At 46.0% G+C, this 25406-nt stretch overlaps 1 protein-coding gene across 1 annotated transcript in view; it reads left to right on the forward strand.

Moving 5' to 3' along the window:
- Window positions 1–25406, forward strand: part of LOC147718869 (magnesium transporter NIPA2-like) — a 119740-nt gene that overhangs the window by 42131 nt on the left and 52203 nt on the right. Inside the window, exons 2-3 of the mRNA XM_086964639.1 lie at window positions 4198–4280; window positions 16259–16411. Of these exons, the coding sequence (XP_086820765.1) occupies window positions 16273–16411 (139 nt within the window). The 5' untranslated portion in view covers window positions 4198–4280; window positions 16259–16272. The remainder of the gene's footprint in view (window positions 1–4197; window positions 4281–16258; window positions 16412–25406) is intronic.

A 25406-nucleotide genomic window follows, 5' to 3' on the forward strand; every position in this document is an offset into this window, starting at 1 on the left:
CACATGTAGGGATGGCCCATGAATGGTTGGACACCGGGCACTGCCTCATGACAGTCATCACTCAGAGTACCCACATTCTGTATGCACACTCGGATGAGGTGAGAGCCCACCCTTGATACCGCACGCATGATACACTAGTATTAATAGGGATCCTGATGGAAGCCTGGTATGGATTGAGTCAGCCGCACTCCACGGGCAATGTGACGCTCGTCCTCTATAATACGCACTGCTTGTAACTGCGAGGGTATTGGGACTTTCCTACTACTTGCAACCCTCAATGCATTGTGCACAGAGCCCTGATACTGATGTCTTCACACTGCTGGGTGTTGTATTGCTGTTAAGGCATGATGTGATAGGCCAGCCCACGGGAATGTACGCTTTTCAAATGATGTACCACAAGTATTATGCTCTATTTGATTGTTGATGCTGTGACTGTCCTGTATCTCTGTTGACCGCAACAAATAAAGGTTTAATAAATTTTTTTTTTAAAAAGTCTGAAATACTACTTCCTAAATGTTTTATGCACTAAACAGCTTTTCACTTGGATAGCTTTTACAAGGCAACCTGTAAAAAGAAAAAGTGGTTCTCAAAAAACATTTGACACAATCAAATTAAACTTTGAAAACATTAACAAGACCTTAAATTATACAATTTTGTGATGTAATCAGTTGTTTCTCTTTTGGTGGGGTAAATGGATGATGTTGACACCTATGGTATGGTACATTATTTCTATGATTTCAGTCTAAATACCCAGCCATTACTTTACAAGAATGGGTTCTTTTCTTTCTAAATTTCTTTGGAAGGGAAAGCCATCATGCGTTGCTTTATCAAACTTAAAAAAGTTAAATCTGAAGGTGGACTTATTTACCAAATTTTAGGCAATATCACTATGCTTTTTCTATGCATCAATCAGCTTAGTGGCTTAATCTAGCTCAACTCCCTCATAACCCTTTACCATTGTCATTATAAGCATCGCTAATGTTCCCCTTCGATTATTTGGAAATATCTTTCATGACAAAAACGTCCCAATTGCATATTCGTATTTTTGACCGTTCTAATAGTACATTGAAACCTTTGCTCCCCTCTACTCCTCTTTCTACTGCCAATTCCCAACAACCACCTATTTTGCATAATTGTCGTATTCAAATCAATAATCTCCCTATAGATTGGAAAACATGAAGCGACAGCAATACGCTGGGTATCTGAATTGTTTGATAATTATTGGATTTTCTTTTCCATTCATTCAACATACATTTTTATTACCCTCCACCTTTGAGAAAAAATACGATCTCTAATGCACCATTATAACTAACTCCATATTGAGGCTACCACAGGCAGTTCATTCTTCCTCCAAATCTGTCAAATCATTCCAAATACTATGCACTAATATTCCCAAGGCCTCGTACATTTACAAATTAATATACTCTGCTACTGACAGGCTTAAATCAAAAGCAGAATTTGTGTAGCAGAATGATTTGATGATATATAGGCCCATTACTTTGTGGAACAAGATTTGGTTTAAAATCCATAAATCCACTAAAGCTAAAAATACTTTACAAACTCTTAATTATGCCTATCACCGCCTATTATTTACTCCTTCGAACTAGAAAATATTCTCTAAGGACTTTATCTTGTTGGTCCTGTTATTAGTCACAAATGAACTTAAAATGTGTTACTTGAATGTTCTGCTGTTTTTTATTTTTTTATTTTGGGGGATGGGTAGGACAACAAATCAACGAGAATTTTAAGGTCAACATCTTTTTTTTTCTTCCAAATATTTTCTTAGGCATTACTGCTCCAAATTCGTCTGATTTAGCCCAGGATCATAAATTAGTGGACTTACTATTTGCTATTGCTTTCACCGAATACCATCTAATTGTAACCATGCACCAAATGTTACTTTCCAATCCTGGTGGTATACTGTTTATTTTCTAACCATAGACTAGATTCTAACTATGTTTCTCCTATTCCCTTAGCTATAAAAAGAGACCTTTTATGGAATTCAGACACAAATGTTCTGACTTATTCTAGTTTATTAGCAAGTAAGGAGGGTATTGTTTGTGCTGGAGTACGGAAACCACCCTAATTGAGTATGTGCAATATTTCTCGGTCTATAGCTGTAGACTTAACGTTATATTTATTTGATGTTCTCTTTCTTCATAATGTCCACAGCGTATTCTATGTTGTATATTTTTCGATTGCGTGTTCATACAGTTCTCCACACTCCTCTCTTTAGATTCCGTAATGTGATTATTTAATTCATTATACTTCCAGAATCCGATGTATATTTAATTCATATCCAGATGATTTATGTAATCATACTCTGCACTATGCGACGTCTAATCTCCAAGACTTTGTTATAACCCTCACAATTTATTCTGTCATTGTCAACTGCTGTCAACTACTTTAAATAAACTCAAACTTAAAGAAAAGCCTACAACCCAATAACTCAACCTTTTTCTTTCCGGTCAATGAGCATCACATTTCTCCTTTTATTGTCCACCCCTTCCCTCCCCTGTCTAGTGCAGCATTAGTGCATGTGGTAATGTGTTCTATGTATGCCTCTTCATTCTCCATAAATCTCCCACTGTTCCCTGACTAGGTCTGTGCTTTATACCAATCCTAAATATTGTTCAGTGTTTCTTACCCTAAAAATATAAATGCATCCATCTCTCTCTAGTAACCGCTTGTATACAAAGCTTCAGAAATATAATATTTGTACTTGCAAACAACTTCAGGCAAACCTCATTTATTAAGTGTTATCTTGTCTTGTAGTTCCTAAAAATACATAGGATGTGTGCGTTTGTTGGACAACATAAACTGCAGGATTGGTTTTTAGACTGATTCCGGATACCCCTCACAGGATATGTCAGCCTATAGACCAGCTAGCTCACAATGCCACTATAAGCCCCCAAACCCTACCAAGGAGCGAATCATTTTTGGCAACCATTGAGCATGATAACCCTTGACCCTTCAGGGATCGTGGCTACACTACAGTACTATTTGCTCAGTCAATCTTACTTACTTAGTCTCAGAGAGATACACAGAATAAATGTTGGGGACTTTTTCAATAAGCATTTATTGAACCAGCACCATTTTAGTATAAAACATGTTTGTTGCAACAATCAGTAGACAGAAGAAAATGTAAGAGATTACAAGTACCAACCGAGTAAATATTAGATACATTTCTACAATGGTGCTAAGCAACAAATAATTTGCAGGCATATAATCTTAGTGAACTCCACTAGGCGTACCCCTTCTAAGTGTACCTTAATGTACCTAGCATGTATGTGAATGTGAAGCCAAGAATCCCCTAGGAAAGAGCCAACCCTACTGCCTGATGGGAGAGAATGAAGGATCCCGTCTTGGTCACGAGTTGGACACCCTGCAAGGGATGTCGGACTGCTGCATGTTGAAGCCTTAGCGTTCAGGGGCCTCTGTGTCCGTGTCAGTGTAGATGCGTCTCCTCTCGTTACCTAGTAAAGGTGAGGTTCTTTTATACCAAAAGGGTAACCTCGGGGGTTCTACCACAATAGATATGTTGTGGGTACGATTATGTAGATGAGCCTAAATCAATAGTTATGATTATGCAAAGTAGCCCTGTCGCCCTTGGATGAGAATAGAGATGACTTTTGTACAGAGTATCTTAATCCTGTTATGTACCTCATGTGCAGGGGATTAAGTTATGATGCTAAGAATCCTCCTGTATAATAAATGAGGCTAGTTTCAAGGAAACCAATCCACATTTATTCAGCACATAAATGGGTAAAAGGTCATAGCAAGAACCGTTCTACAGAGCAAGGTAGGACAAATGTAGGTAAAAGGTCGCTTTGCTACTTAGGCCTAAGTTAGGAAACATAACAAACTGTTCTACAGAATCTACCTCCACATTCTAAGCCGACAGTGTGCTGATAGCTATTGAATTATATGGCCGTGAAGGACAAAATGGTGTAGCAGGATTTACTAGATTATGCTGTATGAAAAGACACTATTAGCGGCAAGAAATGGCACGTTCTGTGGTATTACTATTTACTTAGTATAATGAGCATGGCTACATAAGCAAGAGAAAATACTTGTATTTCTTAGGAATGAAAAGATACACGTTCACAGGTCTGAGTTAACATGTTATACATCAACGGTTAATGATTTTGGTGGAAGCATAGGAATGCATTTTAACAAAACCTTTCTATCTTTCAGAGTGGAAAAAATTGTGAACAACTTATGCAATGTTTCACGCAGTAGAAACAAAGTCTACATTTATACTCCTCTTTTGATTACAGGTAAGATTTTTATTTTGCACAGTTCAGCTTTGTTTAAACTTGCCTTCAATTTAATTCTCTGTTCACACCTTATGGCCTCTTTTCAACAAGAATCTGTCCCGCGAACATTCTTGTACCTTAGCCGTTTTCCTATGTCCATCTATTAACCACTTTGAGATTTAATACATCTGACCATTAAAAAAGATACTAATGTTTGGGATCTTTCTTATTTTCTGCGTGCCGTTTTGAAATAACTGCTACTTATGAATAAAGGGATTTAATGTGTGTGCATAATGAAACAAAACGCGTTGTGGCAATAAAGGAATCTATCTTTTTCGTACCGTTTTTCTTGCATTTAAATTTGTGGGATTTTTGTACCTTGCTGTGATCAAAAAAATGTCATCAATGTATCAGTTGGGAATATGAAATCAGTGAGCTCAAAGTTTTCGCCATTATATTTGAAAAGAGCAGTTATCTGGTGATGGGTGACCTATTAACTACTGCAACATTTATTTTAGATATGCTGCCTACCCTAATTAGTATTTCTAGTAGTTATTTACGATGGAGTGGTATTTAAGTTCCTGTCTCCTTTATTGCCTACTAGCTTACCCGTCGCGCGTTGCTGCCATCTCAGAAGAAAGGAAATTTAAGGAAACTTGTTATGATGACATTCAATTTACATTGTGTCATTTTTATTGAAACTTATTCATTTTAATATGGAAAGCATTTTAAAGTGTTGTTTTAATTCTGTTTATTTATTAGAGTGCTTGTGGATACACTGTCATTTTTGTTTTTCCGTCTGGTGTGTACACGAATAAATCAGAAGGTTTTCCGACGTGTGAGCTAGCCACATACAGTTGTCCATGTGAGAAGCACGGATTCTCCAAATCTAGTCCACACACTTGCAGCGATTGTCCTTGTGCTTTGTTGATGGTCATTGGAAAAGTGAGTCGCACAGGAAACTGTAAGCGTTCAGTATTGTAAAGATTATGAGGGCCCTGGGGGGGCCGATATTTAGCACATTTTTCTTTTCATTTATTTTTTGCCAGAAACCTTCGCGGGAGTGTACTCAACAACTTTTAACAAATGTTTTTTTTTTTTGCCAGAAACCTTCGCGGGAGTGCACTCAACAACTTCCCAAAGTTTCATGGCGATCGGATGAATGGTGTAGTAATGCATAAAGGACAAACAGACAGACATACATTTGTTTTTATACATATAGATAGGAGTGTGTTGCGGTACCTGTGGTGACCATGAGTGGTTTTTGACTCAGTCATAGGCAAGGCTGGAGCACATTTAGTACTGTTTTGCAAACTTAGTGCTGTAGTAACTTAAGAAGTGTCATTTGTGAATAGCAATGTGCCTAGTCTTTGGTAGGACGGTGTATCTAATAGCCCATCCCTCCATACACCCCACCTTACTTTTCCCTAAATCCCATTTTGGAGTAGATACTCTCCATTTTCCTACCACTCCCCCAGCGTACTTCTTAGTAGTATATTTACCTGTTTGGAGATCTCCTAATAAAAAAGCTGGGAGAAGTGGAGGTGGAAATTTCCACTCATAGGTTTGTGAATTGCATTCTGTAGTAAGTAAGTGGTACTACTTGATGTTCTATGAAATGCGATTTATGAATTCGGCCCAGATTCTCCGACTCTGTGAACCCCAGGCCTGAAGTGCTTGTATTCCTTTGACAAAAAGTGGTTGAAAATTGCACATTGACTATATGTGAATCTAATTGGATTTTGCAAACCAACCTACATACTAATAGGTCAGTTTAAAAGAGCAAATCACATTGAGTCGCAGAATGACCTACCTAATTAATATTTGTTAGACCGGTCGCTATTTGTGTATTGGCTGCAAACACTGGGATGGTGTATTGCAAGTGACAGCAGATGCTCATTTGTTCAATTCCATTCCAAATGGAATACCTTCTTTTCCCTACACAGCCCACGTTGCACTGTGGCTTGGCTTTCTTCCCTTGACTCAAGTTATATCTACCTGGTGCATTTCAGCTTCTTGTGCAGGGAGGAAGGGCTTCCTTTTCTCTCTGTAGGACAAGCAGCAAGGCAACTCTAGGGGTTTTGCCGGACTTGGGGCCCTGTTCAAAAGGAGAACGGCCACAATATTGAGATTCCACTCTTGGCTCAGTTTCTTCTCTCCTGATGCTGGTTCCTCCTCTGTGTCAAGTTTATTTATTTATTTATTTATTTAAAACGTTTTATAAAGCGCGAACAAGACTCTTATGGGCATCGAAGCGCTGTACAGATGTTGCGAAGGCACAAACAAAACACAATTAAACAAATGGTGTAGATAAATCCACACACTGTCAAACAAGGGGGGGAACGATCAAGGTCAGGAGATGGGGAGTTGGTTCTACCTGTACCTAATCAGAATTGCCCTAGAGCAAGATACAAATTAACGGACAAGAATAGAGTAAGTCGAAATAACAGTGTAAAATAAGAATCGATTGCCCTAGAGCAAGATACCAATTATCAGTCAAGAATACAATAAATTGAAACAACGGTGTAGAATAAGAATAAAACATGGAGACAGGGCATGAGAACAAGTTGATGCTGTTAGTGTTCAGTCAAGAATATCCGTTTGGCATGTTTCTTGAAAGATGCATTCAAAGGATTGGATCTGATCTTGGAAGGCAGGGCATTCCAAATTCTTGGAGCAAGTCCAGTGAAGGCACGATTGTAAGATTTTTTTCTTTTTGAATTTGAGAGGTTTCAAAAGTACGGCAGACGTACTACTTAAGTTCCGACATGAGCCAGATAGTTCAAGCTTATTAGCCAAGTAAGCCGGGGTGTTGTACTGTATGGTGTAATGCTTCAAGCAAGCTATCTTGAAGCGTATTCTATCTTCGATAGATAGCCAATTTAGTTGCAAAAGCTCGAGGGAGATGTGATCATGCTCTCTGGAGCCAGTGATGAGCCTGGCCGATGTGTTAGGAGTGGGGCCAAGCTAGCTTTGGGCAGCCCAGCAAGGGTCACCAAGCCATATAACCAAGGATTGCACAGTAGGCCTGACTTCTTCGGGGGGAAGGAAAGGCTTGATTTTCTTAAGGGTGTTAAGTTGAAAGTTGGCTCCCCTGGTAGTTGCACTGATGTGTGCTTACATGTTTAGGTATTTGTCCATGTTGCTGCTTAACGATTGAACAGAGTCAACCACATGAGGGGTGCAATTAAGAGCAGTTAATTGTTTAAGCCAGTCCAGAGTAGGCACCGAGTAGTTGGGGGGAGTAATCAGAAGGAATTCAGTTTTGAGAGTATTTAACAAAAGATGGTTCTGCGCTAACCATTGTTGAGTTTGTGAGAGAGCATCATTTAGCATTTTTATGTCCTCTTGAGAGGAGATCCTCAAGTACAGTTGCTTGTAATCCACATACATGTAGTACTGAATGTTAGAGTGGTTCAGAATGACAATAAGTGGTTCCATACAGAGGTTGAAAAGAGTGGGTGAGAGTGCGGAACCTTGCGGAACTTCAATCGTAACAGGGGCATTGGTTGCAAGGGAGTGGTTATCTTTGATTCTTAGTATACGGTTATGTAAGAAGGAGGCAAACCAATTTAGGACCGGGCCCGTGAGACCCATCCTAGGTTGCAGAAGAGCAATCAAGTTTTTATGTTTGATGGTATCAAATGCTGAGGACAGGTTCAGAAGGATCAGGAGGCAAGGGACATTTTGATCAAGGGATCTCCAGGCATCATCAACAATGTGCGTTAGTGCTGTTTCCTGCTCTGAAACCCAACTGGCATGGGTCAAGGAGCTGAAATTTCTCTGTGTGGTTACATAATTGTGAGTGGACCCATTTCTCGAGCAATTTAGCAAGAGTCATGATGCTGGTGATAGGAAAGAAGTTGTTAGGATCAGCTAAATCAGAGGTGGCCTTCTTAGGCATGGGCGTGACTTGCCCCATCTGGAGGCAGTCCGGTATCCTACCCTGTAAGACAGATTCATGGATGATGCGGTACCACAGGGGAGAATGGCCGAATTGAGATTTTTGAAAAACTTAGCAGGAAGTGGGTCGCTGAAATGGTTGGAATGTTTACGGGACGCCATGTTGTGGAGCAGCTCTGTGACATCTGGAAGGAGAAAGGAATTCCTAGAGGTGTCGTTTTTGAGGGAACAACCAAATGGTAAGGACAACGCGAAGGTTCCACCAACTCGGCTGATGTTGCGGTGTGGTTAAGAGGCCGCAAAATGGGAGGGACCGGTATCTGCTCCATTTCGATTTTCCTTGAGAACTGCTCTGAGAAGTCCTCCCCACTAGGAAGCCAGGACAAGGGAGTCAAGATAGTGTTGCAGGAGTGGTTAGCTTGTTGCTTGATGATTTCAAAGAGCTTCCTAGGTCTATTCATAGCGCCACCCAGCTGAGCCCTGAAGTGCTCTGTTTTAGCGATGCGGATGTGTTTGTTGGAAATACTTCTCGCTTTCCTAGGCTGAAAGATGCTTGTGGTGGTAGGTGTGTTTCTCCAAAGTCTCTCAGAGTCTGAGCTTGCGTCTCTCATCATTTACGGCACCATTAAACCAAGGTTTGGATTGTTTTACTGGAATCCTTTTGAGTTGCTTCGGTGCAATGGTATCAACAATGATAGCCTTAGTGTTAATTTATGATCAGAAAGCTTGTCAAGGTTGCTAATGTTAGGAGGGGGCTGAGGCCTGTCTTTGGTGATGGATCTTAGAACATTGTTGTTGATGTCTCTCAAATTGCGAGACAGTTGTTTAGCTTTACAAGGTTGGCCCTGTCTGCTCGTGACCTTTTTCAAGATGTGGAAATAAATTTGATGATCCGACCAGTCACAGAGTAGGATGTCACCCAGTTGTATTCTATTGTCTCTGGCAATGATAAGGTCGAGAGTGGAGCCCTTGTTGCGAGTAGGTCCCTTACAGAACTGTGAGAAGTTAAGATCGGAGAGGAAAGCCTTAAAGTAGCAGACTAAGGGATCATTAGTGTAATTCCAGTGGAGGTTAAAGTCTCAGAGGAATATATGGCAGAGTTGGTCTGAACACAAGCTAATGACCTTCATGATTTGCTCTATGAAGACCAGATTATCACCCGGAGGATGATAATTCGAGTGAAGCATGTAGGCAATCTTCCAAATTTCGATGAGTAAATGCTCTCAACAAGATAGCAAAGCACATTGTGATTGCTTTATAGTGAGGCTAGAGCGATGAATGCAAGCAGGGTTTGAGGTAAGACAACAGACCCAGCTCTCAGGCCTACGCTCGCCCCACCTACACTTGCCCCTCAGCTCTCCTGCCCCCTCCGGGGAGGTGTTTAAGGCCAGCGCCGGCATATTCCTCCTGTGTGCTCTGCTGTCTCGCTGCGCCCGTAATTGTTGGTACTGTCTGCTTTGATTTTAATTTTAATGTTGTCTTCAGTTGTGTTATCGACTCATTTTCAACGTTGTAGTTTTATCTGCGTCTGTCCCTGCTCCCCTACCGGTGCTGCTGATTCTGCGGCCGGCCCCCGTCCACGCCTGTTCCCTGTCTCCCAGCTGCGGTTCCTCCCTCCTCCCCTACTTAATGGCGGCCGCTATGCGGTCGTGCCGCTGGCGCGCCTAAGCCAAGCCCGTCTGCGCCCGTCCGCGACCCGACCACGACCACGACCAGCACCAGGGTCCCTGGATCTATGACAATCCACCACTACGACTCCGCCACCCTCGTCGCTCTCAATCCCGGAACTCTCAGAGACTGCCAACAGTCCTCGCTGAACATGACCCACGGCTAGTTCTTCTCTCTCCACTGTGCCGGACCTTCGCCACCACCCCGAGCCCCAACACAATTGATGCCAGCACCGACCACACCCTCAAATGCATCCTCCTCAGCGAGCGCTCCGAACACAAACAAGCAATGGAAATCTGGGACCTACTCGACTCTCTCTCGCCCGACATCACCTTCTTCACGGAGACCTGGACCGACGCCGCCCCCGCCCAAGACATCAACACCTTCATCCCGGATGGATAGAAGATCCAGAGGAAGGACCGCCTCAACCATCCGGGAGGAGGCCTCGCCATCGGCCACAAGAGCACCTTCCACTGCACCACCACTAGCGAAAACTTCCCCTCCGCCGAACACCTGCATTTCCAGATCCAGACCAGCCCTAACACTACACTCTGAGGAACCCTCATCTACAGAACCCCGGCCGCCGGACACCCTTCACCACCACTACCACCTTCATCGCTCCCCATGCCATCGCATCAACAAACCACATACTCATCGGAGACTTAATCTACCACCCACTAGATCACTTAGATCAAGCTCTAAATCTCTCCTAGTACAACCACGCGCCCGGATGGCGCGGAATGGATGCCAGTCTTTTTCCTTTATGGCTCCATTTCTGTGGAACAAACTCCCCCCTCATCTCCTGCCAATTACCAATCACCAGCTGTTTTGGAAAAACCTAAAAACCTGGCTCTTTCCGAAATAATTGCCGCCTCTACCCTTAGCTCATATCATGGTTGGTGTTCTTTACTGCAAAGCGCCCTGAGACCTTGCGGTGATTTGTGCGCTATAAAAAAGTATCTGACTTATGACTTATGACCCCCAACTCCACCAACCTCCGCGGCAACCTTGCCGACATTGGACTCAAACAACTCATCACCACACCGACACACAGAGCAGGACACACCCTCGACCTCATCTTCGCTGCAGGTAACAACATTCACTTCAGTCACACAACGCAACCACCGTGGACCGACCACCACTGCGTCCACTTCACCGTTGACAAGCCCAAAGCACCAAAATCAACCCACTACGAAGGAGTTGGAGCAAGGTGACCGAACAACAACTGAACGCCACCCTCACCCAAGGCAACCACACCAGGGCATCCGACCAAACTCCGCAGCCAGAGGACTCAACACTTGGATCTCCAACTGCGCAGACAAGCTTGCCCCGCTACGCAACCCCGGCAAACAGCGCACCAGGAAGGTCGCCTGGTTCACCTCCAATCTCCAAGAAGCCCGGCGCAACTGCAGACGCCTGGAGAAGAACTGGAGGAACACCAAGACAACTGACAACTACTCCGCATACAAGGAGGCCATGACGGACTACCACAATCAAATCAGAACAACCAAAAGGAACTTCATTCACAAAAAAATCCTCGCCAACTCCAAGGAACTCTTCAGTGTCATTCAGGAATTCACCAACCCACGCAGCAAAGCCACAGACATCACCCGGTCCCAAGACCTCTGCAACAAACTTGGAACCTACTTCCACCTCAAGATCAGAACACTCTATGACAACTTCGTCGACCACACACCAGACGCTACAGCTGAAACCCGCCGCCCACCAGAGACACCAACAAGCCCACCATCTCCAACTGGACACCGATCACAACGAAGGATGCTGCCACAACCACGAAAGGCATCCACTCTGGGGCCCCCACTGACCCCTGTCCCCTGCACATCTACCACAGTGCCACTGACACCATTGCATGCGAACTACAACACACCATCAACACAACCGTCTGAGCAGGCACCTTCCGAGACTACGGGAAGCGTGCAGAAGTGAGGCCCCTGCTCAAGAAGCTCACGGCTGACCCCACGGACCTCAAGAACTACCGGCCCATCTCGCTCCTCCCCTTCACGGCCAAAGTGGCAGAGAAGGCAGTCAACTGGGCACTGACAATATTCATCGAACAGAACGGCGTCCTCGACCCGTTCCAATCCGGATTCCGAAGCAACCACAGCACAGAGACTGCCCTATGCTGCCACAGGCGATATCCGCACCCTCCTGGACCAAGGCCACACCTCAGCCCTCATTCTCCTCGATCTATCTGCATCTTTCGACACCGTCTCTCACAGCACACTAATCATCAGACTACATGATGCCGGCATACAAGTAATGGCCCTGGACTGGATCCAATCATTCCTCACCAGAAGAAGCCAAAGGATCAGACTACCGCCCTTCCTCTCTGCCACCACGGACATCACCTGCGGAGTCCCAGAGGGGTCTTCTCTGAGTCCGACCCTCTTCAGCATCTACATGGCTCCCCTCACAGCCATCGTCCGACAACAGAGCCTCAACATCATATCCTATGCCGACGACACCCAGCTCATCCTCTCCCTCATCAGAGACCCCTCCACCGCAAAACTCAACTGACTCCCCATGGAGAAGAGAATCACCTTCAAAATCCACACTCACGCTTACAAATGCCTACACAACAACCGACCCAAATACCTAAACGACAGAATAAAGTTCCACATACCCAAAAGAAAACTCCGATCCTCCATCCTCACACTGGCTGAAACCCTACGCATCCATAGAGCCAGAGCAAGCAGAAGATCGTTCTCCCACATTGCAGCCAAGACCTGGAACGAGCTACTGATAGACATTCGGTGCACCCCCATGCTGAACACTTTCAGGAAGACTCTCAAGACCTCGCTCTTCGGATGGGGAAAACACAGGGCTGTCCAGAAAATGTAAAAGGGTAGAGCTTTACAGCTTCACCAAGCTATGCAGAATACTCCTTCCCACAAGATTATTTACTGAACAATATTAAGCAATTAAAAGTCCATGCTTGTAGCTTATATTCCACCAAAAATAACTATACATTTTGAGCTTGGTCTAAGTCCTCATTGTAATGTTCATATCTGTATACTGATATTGAATAATAACTTGTTATGGTGGGAACGTGAGTAAAAAAACTTGAAGAAGAACATTGGGACTCTTACCTAGATTGTTTAAAACATGTCTGTGAACCTGATTATGTTTTTATTTGTCTTTTAAATGCATTTTGTGTCTTAAGTTCCTTTTTATTTTTTCTATTATACACTTCTTCCTTTTAGAATAACCATTTGGGGTGCATAGTTTCAATGCAGAGTTCGTATTTCAGGTTGACATTTCCTCAGCAGCTTAAAAGTGTAATGGCATGCCTGTGTTTCGTCTCCAGGAATCTTGTGAAGTTAATGATACTAATGATCTGAAGTTTTGTCTAGATTGCGCTTGTTTTTATCTTCAATCAGATTTGTGGTATTTGCTTAATACACATCGACTATTTTTGTATCTTTTCTCTGTGGTCCTTAAAGTGTTATGGAACAGTCCAAGTATCTCGTGCTTCTCTGCTCTTCCTCCAACTGAATGCCTTAATAAGACAATTTTCTACAGTATGTGTGGCTACCCAAACCTAAAGTGTGTGTCTGGATTCAAGGATAAACCTTTCCAAAACAATATGTAAACAATTAAAGCTGTTGGTCGTGTATCATTGATCATGGTGAGATGTTCTACTGCAATATTTAACACCGTTGACCATCTCATACTGTTTCAGAGACTGTCTAACTGACAGTTCAGTGGTTCTATTCTTTTCCCACTGGCAATGCTGCCTTTTGAAGCAGAGTCCAGGGCTATTTCTTGCAGGATGCCCGATAGATTCATTCTATGTCCTCTCTTTTTTTACATCTACATGACACCTGCAGGACTGCTTGCTACTCAGCAAATTAGAGGTGCAGTTTTAGATCTCCACTGATGATGTACGGTTTATATTTAATCAGCGCCTTCAGAAGTCATATGGTCCATACAGCCCATTACTACTGATCAACCTCACCAACACCCTGGCAGAGGAACCTCACTGGATGTCTACCAACGTTCTGAAGAACCCAGCCAAGACTCAACTGTTAATGAGATATATCTGGAGCAGCAGGTGGCGTTTGAGGCTAGAATTTGCTTCTGGCAGGTAAAGGTAATTGGTCCATTCACTGGTTTTATCACATCTCGACTGTGGTAACACATGCTTTCTTGGGATGGCGGACAAGTCTTTGAAACGTCTACAAGCAATTCTGAATGTGGTGGCACATTTGCTAACAGCCAGTCCAAGATGTCAACATAGGTCATCAATTTTAGCCAGTTAAACTGGCTTCTAGCCAAGAAAATGAGTCCTTTTCAAGGCCATGGTAATATTTCGTTGTGCCACACTTTTTAAAAACCAAATTCATCTTCTATAGGCCACTCCGAACTCTGAAATTCAGAGGCCCTTGGACTCTTGCCAGCCTGGGTACCTGAACCAAGACCATCTGCAATAAAGCCTTTTCAAAAACTGCACCAAGAGAATGGCACAAGCTCCCCAACAATATTCTAGAAATGTCTCGAAGGCTTTCCTTGCCCAAAGCGTTACAACATCTGTTCAAGCTGCTACAATCGACTTCTGCATGCCTTTTTGAATCTTCACGATACAAGTAAGAAAAAAAGGGGTTATATCCAAATCACCCTCCTATACCTGGGCATAGAACATCACAGATGTATAAAGAAAGAAAAAGGTACAGAGGGACCAATCCAACGATTATTTTCATCCAAGGTACCATTAATTACCTTGATGTATCATTTATTTAAGAAGATGTTCTATTTATCCATAGTTCTAAGTCATATACGTGTCAAATGACAGGGCTGAACATAAACAAATCAAATCAGAGTTTCCTCATATGAAAACATAATATGTACAGGACATAAACATATAAATCACATTCATATATATGGTACAATACATATACACATTATATACAGCAGATACGACATATACAAAGAATACATAAATAAAAACAAAAAAAACCCTAACGAGCAAAACAATGGAAGTGTACACTCCTTACTCCGAGTGGTACTCATTAAGGAAATCCCCTATGCGCCAGATGAATTCTACCTCTAATCCAATTATTCAAAAGCCGCTTTCCTTATATACATGAATCAAAGTAATGGGATTCCTCAAAAGTCTGTTGACGCAGTCGCGTTTCAGCCAATGATTCCTTTCGTCTTCACCAGGACAAGGGTATCAACATATCTTAACGGAGAGGACTACTCACCAATTCACGCACAACGAGGCAATAACGTCGGTCCATCAGGACAGTAAATCCATGCACGCTCACTCTTTAATCAGGCAGGGCTCCCTTCTCCTGCAACTCAAATTCCTGTCCCTCGCAAAACTATCCTTAATCCTCCAGTCTGCTCACATTAACAAACAACGCTCCTCACAGCACTGATCTCAATTTTCTACAGGTTTTCATTTGATCTCTTTTTCCTTCTTCGAACATCATGAAGGTTTGGCAAACGTGCTCAATAAATACCAAATACAAATGCTTAATTTCAAAGTTCACACAAATTAATTGGAAGGTGATAAGGATGTGGATTGTAAGCACAAATGTTGTATGCAGGTGTAGCAGAGAGTGAGAAGAAATAGTTCTTCCACAGATCAAAATAAGAAATGTACCCCGATTGGTTGCTGCACTATGTGCCGCTTGTACGATGTATTTATCATTGTCTGAAACTACAGAAAATAAAATGAACATAAAAAAAATAAGAAATGTATTCATATGAGACAATACAGGCTTGATTATGAGTTTGGCAGTCCACGGACCTCCAAACCCGTGGTGGAGGTGCGGTGGCAGTCGGGGACCGCACACTAGTGGCCCGACTGTCGTATTACAACTACAGTAGTCGGACCTCCACAACCATCAGGGTGGTGGCGCGGCAGTGTGAGGCTGCAATATGCTTGGCAGGGCCACTACAGCCCCACAAAATCTATTCCTCACTGTCAGTGGTCTCATGGCGGTGTTCATACCATGAAGCTGCTGGAGGTGAGGAAACTAAGGGGGGCCCTACAGGGCCCACTGGTGCCTCATGCCATGTGCCCCCCATCTGCATGCACGGCCACTGCATTACATGGACTTAACAGTCCATGGCGTGCAGGAACTTGCTGTGGTTTTCCCATGGCGGTGCCTTTTTCAAAGGAACCGCCATGGGAATGCCAAAGGACAGCCCACCAGACCAGGAGAAAACTCCTAATCTGGTTGGCTCCTGGCAGTCGATTTTGGCGGTGCAGGGCAGTGGCTTGCCACCCCTCTCCCACACCTCCAAAGTCATAATCAGCTCCTGTGCACAGACATAGCAACATCTTAGCATTTCATTACCTTTTGTAAGTGAAGTATGCAAGAAACTTTTGACATTTAGTGACAACTATTTCTTTTTGCCTGTTGGTGTTCTGACAATTTGTCTTTTCTAACCCCTAGTTGTTCAGGCAGTTATGGAGGCCGTCGCCACCAACCATGACTTCTACATTGGGCTGGCCTTGGCTATAAGTTCAAGCATATTCATAGGCGGAAGCTTTATCTTGAAGAAGAAGGGGCTTCTTAAGCTGTCAGGGCGTGGCTCTGTCAGAGCAGGTATGCAATTATTGTTGCTATTTTTTTACACATTTTAGTTGATGAAGTTTACAAATGAACAGCTTTTGTCTTGCAATCCTTGCCTGTATTGAGTTTGAAAGGGCCTATCATTTGGAATGCCATTTTACTCTTGACTAGAAGGTGACGTTTTCAATGGCAAAATCTATGAATGATTTGAAAATTATAACTTCTACTCTGACCTAAACAATTTATTAAACTGTTTAATATTGAAACCATTATACTGAAATATTTGAGTTTCTGTGGGTATGTGCTAATTGCCACAGTTGGAAAAACTGGATAGTTTGAGGATTTAATTTCCTAATGCACTATTCGTTAGGTTCCTCCACAGACCGGTTTTTATTTAGTTTCTCCTTTTTAGGTCTAGCCTACCAGACAAAAGACATATTGTGGGCTTACCAAGAAGTTAGAGTTGCTTACAGCAAACTACTTGCTTATCATTTGTTGCTTGTATTGTGACTTATTTGATTTCTTATTTGATGACTTTCATTGTCCCAACTTATCTGTCTTGTGCTTGTCTTTCTCCTCAAGTATAGCCTTTTAACCAGCTCTCTGATTGATTGGATTGCTTCTGTCCTTCCACTTCTCACTATTTGTTTTTAGGTCTCGCCTGAGCCAGCGCATGCGCTGTCTGCGAGACATTTTGTAAGTGGGTTTTTAAAGTGCCACCAAAGGCTTTTGCCGGCCACCAGCTTGCGATTACGCGCACAACCGCATGCGCCTCGCTCTGCCTCTCCAATGCAGCGTGCCTCGCGCCGCCCCTCCTCGACCACAGAGAGCATCCGCGCGATCGTGATCGCTTTCACGGCCGCGCGGCTGCATCGCGTTGTTTAGCTGTCTTCCTCGTGCACTTCTCTCCCCTGCGTTTTTCACTCGACCGTATGCTTCTCCCCATTGCCTTGGCTCCTCCCGCGCTCCCCATGTGGCTTTCACGTCCCTCCTGCCCTCTTCGTGTTCAGTTCGTATCCATCCCCTCACCCAACCCCATGTTGCTCTCACATCCACCCCCTCACCCTTCCCTGTGTTGCTTCAGCACTCACCGCGCCCCTCGCTGCTTCCATGTTACCCCGTGTGGCTCCAAATTAATACCCCGCCCAACCCCCTTATTGCTTCCCTCAGAACCCTACAGTTGCTTATGTTTCTTCTCACAGGCCACGCTTCACTTAAAAAACAAAAGAGTTTGCGTGTGTTATTCTCTCTCTGTCGCCCGCGGTAGGTTACTTCTCTTCCACTGATTCCCACCCACGTTTCGCCTTCCAACAGAAATCCTCCTATCCTCCTCCCTCCGGCTTTTTTTTTTCTCTTTAAATTCCTGCTGCTTGTTACTCTTGTTCTCCCTCAAATCTACCCTTTTGTTTCTCGGGGTAGATATATTGTCCTTGTTCTCCCTCCCCACCCTGCCCGGGCGAATACCCTTGAGGCACGTGTGAGGCAGGGGGTCAGATTAAGAACACTTTAGAGAACCGGACACACCCTCTATCACTGCAGCCTTCCGCCAGCGGCGCTGATCGGATCATATTATAAATAAAGTGCAACCCTGAAAGTTAATGTTCTTTTGCAACATTTAGGAAAATACTATTTATTTTACACAGAAAGAAATACACCTAAAAACGAATCACATAAAGCAATAAAAGCAGTGTATTCTTTAAAAAACATATATGGCATTCAAATTGTGGAAAAGGCAAAGTAACTTTTAAGGGCTCAAACAGCCCAGTCGGTCGCGGTTTCAAACACTTTTATTAGCTGCCAAATGCGAGTATTTACTCAAGCACCTTTCAGTGATATCCCATGCTGTGCTAGAAAACTTAAAACGGCTGTTTGCTCTCATTATCATGATTTTGAAGCCGGTTTGCTATATTTCCATACAAAACACTGCTTATGTAAATCAGAATTAGAGAGAAGAAAGTCTGGGTGGCACAGCTGTCACAGTTAGAGAACAGCAAGTTCAGGGATAGGACAATGTAGCTGCACTAAAAACAAGCATTGGCATAGCCAATAGGTCTCGCCTTTGGGAACTTATAAGTGTTTAGCCATGCAACACTTTATGTTGTTGCACCAAGGATATTGTGCTGCATAACTAAATACTTATAAGGTCCCAAAAGCGAGACCTATTGGCTATGCCAATGCTTGTTCTTTTTTTATTTAAGTACTTTTTAAAGTTATTGTTCTTCAACGGTGCTGCACAGGGTCTGGAAAAAAAGCATGATTTGTAGAACTTTGCCAAAAGGCATTGTCAAACCCATTAGGTGCTAAAGGTGAGAGCTGCAGGTGTTGCCAATCGTTATAAGTTGGACATTGACCCCATTATGTTCCATGATTCAAATGGACCACTAAAGGCCTTTAGCTGTCTTGAAGAAGTCACCTGAATAGCCATTTTTCTTTTCCAGCTTTCTTAAATGATAACCTACCTGTTTTGTGCTAGAGTGGGGAGGGCAGTGTTAACTTGAGTTTTTTTTTCTCTTGCGTTATGATACCCTTAAACATTAGCATCTTGTTCAACATACATGGATAAATCCAATTCTGTCTTTTAATGTTTTACCGTAAACACAAGCACAAATGCAGTTTATCATATTAAGGCCTGTCTTATTGGCCTTTCCACTGCTGTGAAAAATGTTGCAAAAACGATTGCCTTTTGTATATAATGGTTATAGCATACAAAAATGTGAATGTGACAAACAGCATAATGATTAAGTTGACTCTTCAGTTGTAATATAGTGCATGCATTCCAATGGAAGCACTACCTAGAAGGTGGAACGATACATCAAATGGCTTATTGCATATTGTGAGACAGTAATAGTTCACTAGTTGGATCCAAAGCCTACCTACTGTATTTTAAAGAATTGGTAACAATACGTTTGCAGACAGCTACGCTGCCAAGGTTGATCTAAACAACTCTGAATGATGGGAAAGGATGTAAACCATACTTTGTAGTTCTACCAAAGATGTTTCTGTGTGGTCGTGGGGTTGTATTTTTTGTCCAGAAATGCTTGTGGTCTGTTACAGGGAGTGAACAAATATAGTAATTAGTTGCTGTGGAGCTATGAACTTTTCTCCATACCTAATGAACAACTTTCATTTCTGAGACACTGTCTTGGACCCTGTACAGTACTCTGCCGTTTGGCTAGGTTTGCACTATAGAAATATCATATACATGCATAAATTAAATAACAGAGAGGGATTATGCATTTTTTTAATTATTGATTTTGAAGAGTGCAACCCAATGTTGCCTCATTGCCTATTTAAATCACTGGATTGTTTAAAACGTGGCCAGTGAACAGCTGACCAGTAAAGAGACAGTGCCTTGTAAATGCAAGTATAACGGAGTGAATGTCCCTGAGCAGAAATATCAGAGATTGATTAATATTCATCCTGCTTTCAGTCACCAATACACATGTTGGGGGCAGGGGTGGCACAGATTAAGCCTATTAACCCCAAGGTCTTCAATCAATCAAACATTTGCAAAGTGCACTGCATACCCGCCAGGGTCTCAAGGCGCTGGAGGGGGGGGGGTTGGCGCTACTGATCGAACAGCCAGGTCTTGAGTATCCTCCGGAAGGTCAGCAGGTCTTGGGTCTGTCGTAGGCTCAGTGGGAGGGTGTTCCATGTCTTGGCGGCGAGGTGGGAGAAGGATCTCCCACCGGTGGTTGTTCTTCGGATGCGCATGACTGTGGCGAGTGAGAGGTCGACGGAGCATAGCTGGCGGTTGGGGATGTAGAAGGAGAGCCGTCTGTTGAGGTAGGCTGGGCCGGTCTTGTGGAGTGCCTTGTGTGCGTGGGTGTGGAGCTTGAAGGATATCCTCTTGTTGATGGGGAGCCAGTGCAGGTTTCTCAGGTGGGGGGTGATGTAGCCGTGGCGTGGTACGTCGAAGATCAGTCATGCCGAGGCGTTTTGGATGCATTGTAGTCGTTTGATGAGCTTGGTCGGGGCTCCCCCTTAGAGGGCGTTTCCGTAGTTGAGTCTGCTGCTGACGAGGGCCTGGGTGACTGTCTTTCTTGTATCTGTTGGGATCCATCTGTAGATCTTGCGGAGCATGCAGAGGGTGTTGAAGCAAGAGGAGGAGATGGCGATGACTTGCTTGGTCATTGAGAGCGTTGAGTCGAGGATGATTCCCAGGTTGCGTGCGTGGTCGGTGGGTGTCAGGGCTGCCCCCAGTGCCGTCGGCCACCAGGAGTCGTCCCAGGCTGAAGGTTTGGAGCCGAGGATGAGGACCTCCGTCTTGTCCGAGTTCAGCTTCAGATGGCTGGTCTTCATCCAGTCGGCAACGGCCTTCATTCCTTCGTGGAGGTTGGCTGTGGCGGTGATGGGGTCCTTGGTGAGGGAGAGAGTATCAGCTGAATGTCGGTGTAGGAGATTATGTTGTGCTGTCGGGCTACGTGTGCGAGCAGGGCCATGTAAATGTTGAACAGCGTCGGGCTGAGGGAGGATCCTTGGGGTTCGCTGCAGATGATCTCGGAGGCTTTGGAACGGAATGGGGGGGAGGCGGACACTCTGGGTTCTGCCGGAGAGGAAGGAGGTGGTCCAATTCAGAGCCTTGTCTCAGATCCCTGCGGCGTGGAGGCGTGCACGTAGTGTGCGGTGGCAGACGGTGTCGAAGGCGGCAGAGAGGTCTAGGAGGATGAGTGCTGCGGTCTCGCCGTTGTCCAGCAGGGTCCTGATGTCGTCGGTGGCGGCGGCGATAAGGGCAGTCTCGGCGCTGTGGTTGCTGCCGAACCCTGACTGGGAAGGGTCCAGGTTTCTGTTTTCTTCAAGGTATCGGGTTAGCTGTCTGTTGACTGCTTTCTCCATGACCTTGGCCGGGAAGGGGAGCAGAGAGATGGGCCGGAAGTTCTTGAGGTCTCTTTGGTCTGCCTTAGGTTTTTTGAGTAGGGCGTTGATCTCGGCGTGTTTCCAGATCTCTGGGAAGGTTGCGGTCTCGAGGGAGAGATGGATGACGTTGCGTAGGTGGGGTGCGATGGAGCTGCTTGCTCTGTTGATGACGTGGTGCGGGAATGGGTCTGACGGAGAGCCGGAGTGGATTGTGCGCATGGTCTTGATGGTGTCATCGATGCTCACGCTGGCCCAGGCTAGCAGGGGGTCGTGGTCGATGGTGTGCGGCGGGTCTGTTGTGTTGCTGTCTGTTGGGGCTTTCTAGGTGTTGAAGCTGTCATGGATGTGTGCTATCTTGCGGTGGAAGAAGGTGGCGAGGGAGTCGCACAGGGCTTGCAACGGCGGGATGTTGTTGGTGTTGGAGCTGGGGTTGGAGAGTTCCTTCACAATGTCGAGGCGGTCTTTGAAGGAAGTCCTCTTGGCCGCCCTGATGAGGTGGTGGTGGTTGTGGATGGCGTCCTTGTGGGCTGTGTGGCTGTCCGGAAGGAAGTCCTCTTGGCCGCCCTTATGAGGTGGTGGTGGTGGTGGTTGTGGATGGCATCCTTGTGTGCTGAGAGGAGTTCTAGGGTTAATCAGCTGGCCCTCTTGCTGGTGTCTCTGTGGGGGGGCGGTTTCTTCAGCGGGGCGAGGGTGTTGGCGCAATCCTCGATCTAGCGTCTGAGGCTGTGGGCAGCGTCGTCGGTGTTGGAGGGTTCGGTGGGTGGGCTGAGAGCGAGGTTTGCATGTAGTTGGTTTTCGGTGATTTTGCTCCAGCAGCGGCGGGGGATCTGTTGGGTGCGGTGGTGTGTGGTGGGTTTCTGGAAGGCGAAGTGGATGCAGCGGTAGTCGGTCCAGAGGAGTTCGGTGGTGTGGTTGATGGAGACGTGCAGGCTTGAGGAGAAGACTGGGTCGAGCATGTGGCCAGCAGAGTGGGTGGGCGTTGTGACCAGTTGCTTCAGTCTGAAGTTGTCGAGGGTATCGATCAGGGTTGTGGAGTTGTTGTTTCTTTTCAAGGCGAAAGTTCAGGTGTCCGAGGAGGATGTAGTTGGTGGAGGTCAGGGAGTGCGTGCTGATCAAGTCGGCAATGGAGTTGCTGAACTGGAGGCATGGTCCGGGGGGGTCGGTAGACGAGGGTGCCTCTGAGGGTGGAGTTAGGGTCTGTGTGGATCTGGAAATGCATGTGTTCAGCGGTGCTGAGCGCGTCATCGGTGCTAGTCGAGACCCTGATGCTGTTCTTGTGGACGATGGCGATTCCTCCACTACTCCGTTGGTGCGGTCTCTGCGGGTGATCTTGTAGCCGTCTGGGATGGCTATGGCGATGTCGGGTGCAAAGGAGTAGGTAAACCAGGTCTCTGTCAGGAAGGCAGCGTCCAGGTATGTTGTGTCGAGCAGGTCGCAGAGCTCAGCGGCATGCTTGCGTGTGGAGTGGTTGTTTAGTAGTATGCATCGGAAGTGGTTGGGGTCTTTCTTGGCAGGTGGTTCGTCGGCTCTGAGGCTGGTGTAGCTGCGGTTCCGGCAGGTGAAGGGGCCGTGTGTGCATTTTGGGGCGGCCTTGAAGCAGGTGTGGCTCCGTCTGGAGTTGAAAGTGTGCAAAGTGCTCGCATCGTAGTGGCGGCGGTCATTGTGTTTGGTGCGGGGACCAGGGGTCCAGTCGCTGACGGGCGCAGACGGGCCTGCCTTGGGCGCGCCAGCGGCGCGGCCGGCATATATGGGGAGGTGGGAGGGAGGAGCAGCTGGGAGGCGTGGGCAGCAAATGGGCAATGGGCACTCAGGTGGGTGGGCCGCAGGACGCGCAGCGGTGAGGGCTGTAAGGAATAACGAAGGTAACAGAAGGAACAAGCATTTACAATGCAATGGTCTCGTCCTTGTTAAAGTTAGAGCTATTGGCATTGCTCATGACATTATTTTTGTTTTTAAAACATATAAATAAATGGCATTGTCATTTACAATGCCAATAGGTTAATCTCTCGCAAATTTGAGACCTATTGCATTTGCACACACACACACACACAGAGCCACGCACAGAGCCCCCTGTAAAGCACCGCTAGCTACCTCTTGCATCCCCGAATGCTCACCTAAATGTATAATAATCAAATTGCGCCGCTCTGCAATCTGCCAGGTCTGACCTATAGTGCCGGGGTTGGACTATTTTGCACGTACAGGGCATGCGCAGAGCTCCAACGCTGTCCAAGCTTAAAATAGCGTCGACCCCCTAATTTCTGTGCACGTTCGTCTCAAGTGACACGCGTCGCATCGGCTCCATTTTCTCAGAGGCAGACCCAAAGCCACCACTGATCACTGCCACTCACGGCGGACTCCCATGCAAGTCTCGCTCAAGAAAGCAGAATGCGTGCACAGCAAAGGTATACGGGATCTACCGGGCCCAGAACCCGTAGCTTCAGGATAAACACAATCTGGATTCGGAACTATTCGAGATGGACAGAGCGTGCAAGATGGCTTAACAAATGTTCCTGTCTGTGCCTCAGTTGTGTCTACACCGGCACCGCAGCAGCGCTTGTCCACATGGTCTACGTCTCTGGGAGCTACAACATCCTACAGGGGATACAGCAGCCTCCCGTAATGCACCATCACACCTGATCCTTGAAGCTTGATTCTGGCTGGAAGTGGAGGGGGTTCTCAGCAAGCTGTCTTAGTGAAAAGCACAGCCACCACTCACATCTAAAGCCACCAACCTCTGAGCCCCACAGCATGAACACTGGTGGACTGGGAGGGAACAGCAGTCCTGGACGAAGAGCGAAAACGAGGCCAAAACGAACTAACACTGTGCAACCACTCCGCCGGTCCTCCGCTTTCCATCGGGCACAGAGAGACCAGCCACAAGGTGCACAGCCAACAACAAGGAGCAGCAGCGCGCGCCCCACCCCCCGGGCAACCAGGCAAGTTGTCCACCATAGACACTTGCACAAGTTCCACCATTGCCTACGAAACGTTTGTTCCCGTGCCTGAATGTCCAGCAAGATTGCAGTACTCTACCCAAATGTACCCCGATATCTCTTGTAACCTGCACACCCGTCACCCTTTCCTCCTGTAATGCACTGAATGCTGCCGCATGCAATCCGATTGCTCACAATTGTCACCATTACCTCATGTGACATAACGTCTCCCCTGTAAGTTGATCACTTGTAAATATCTGCCCGCCTTGCACGCAATGTTTGTTCCCATGCCTCAGTGTCCAGCAATATTGCAGTACTCTACCCAAATATACCCCGATATCTCTTGTAACCTGCACACCCGTCACCCTTTCCTCCTGTAATGCACTGAATGCTGCCGCATGCAATCCGATTGCTCAAAATTGTCACCATTACCGCATGTGACATAACGTCTCCCCTGTAAGTTGATCACTTGTAAATATCTGCCCCCTTGCGAAGCGCTCCGACGCCCTCGCACAAAGCTGCGCTATATAAAAACGCATAAACAAACAAGTAAATAAGGAAAGGGGCAGGTGGACACAGCACCATGGGGCCTGGGGAACAGGAAGGCGCACGAGATCGCAACCCCAAGAGACCCGCAGGCTGAGGAACAGACCGGACCGGAGGCGGGGCCGCGCATGAAATCACCAACACCGTCCCCCTTCCCAGAACCACGCAAGACCACATCCGCATGCAAACTCAAACACCTCCCCCCCAGGGACCCACAGGCTGAAAGGCAGCCGCGCCGAGCCCAAGCTGCACACCCGCTCCAAGGCCCGCTCCAAGGCCCGCCCCGCCAGCGCGACACCAGCATGAGGAGCGCACCCCCCTCCCCGCAACATGAGGCAACACAGTAGAGGCACCCGGCCAACCCCACGCCCGGGTCCCTGGCCCCGCGACCGCAATCCATCCCCACTAGGCAGCACACGGCAAGCGAGGAACAAAGGGGGGGGGACCCAGGACAGGGAAAGGGATGCGGACCTGTCTCTCACAGCCGGTAAGACAAGCACTCAGCTGGGGCAGAGGACTCGGCGACTTCTTCCGGCGGCAGTCGGGGGGAAATGGCAGAACAAAAGCGTCGCCATTTTTGCGATTCGGGGGCGTGTATTTAGCAGTTGAGTGACGGATGACGTCACGGCTTAAAAACTGCAAAAAACACGCCCCCGAATCGCAAAAAGATGGGGCTTGAACTGAGTGATGCC

The sequence above is a fragment of the Lissotriton vulgaris genome, chromosome 4_1 (assembly GCF_964263255.1).
Source record: "Lissotriton vulgaris chromosome 4_1, aLisVul1.2, whole genome shotgun sequence".
Classification (NCBI taxonomy): Eukaryota; Metazoa; Chordata; class Amphibia; order Caudata; family Salamandridae; genus Lissotriton; species Lissotriton vulgaris.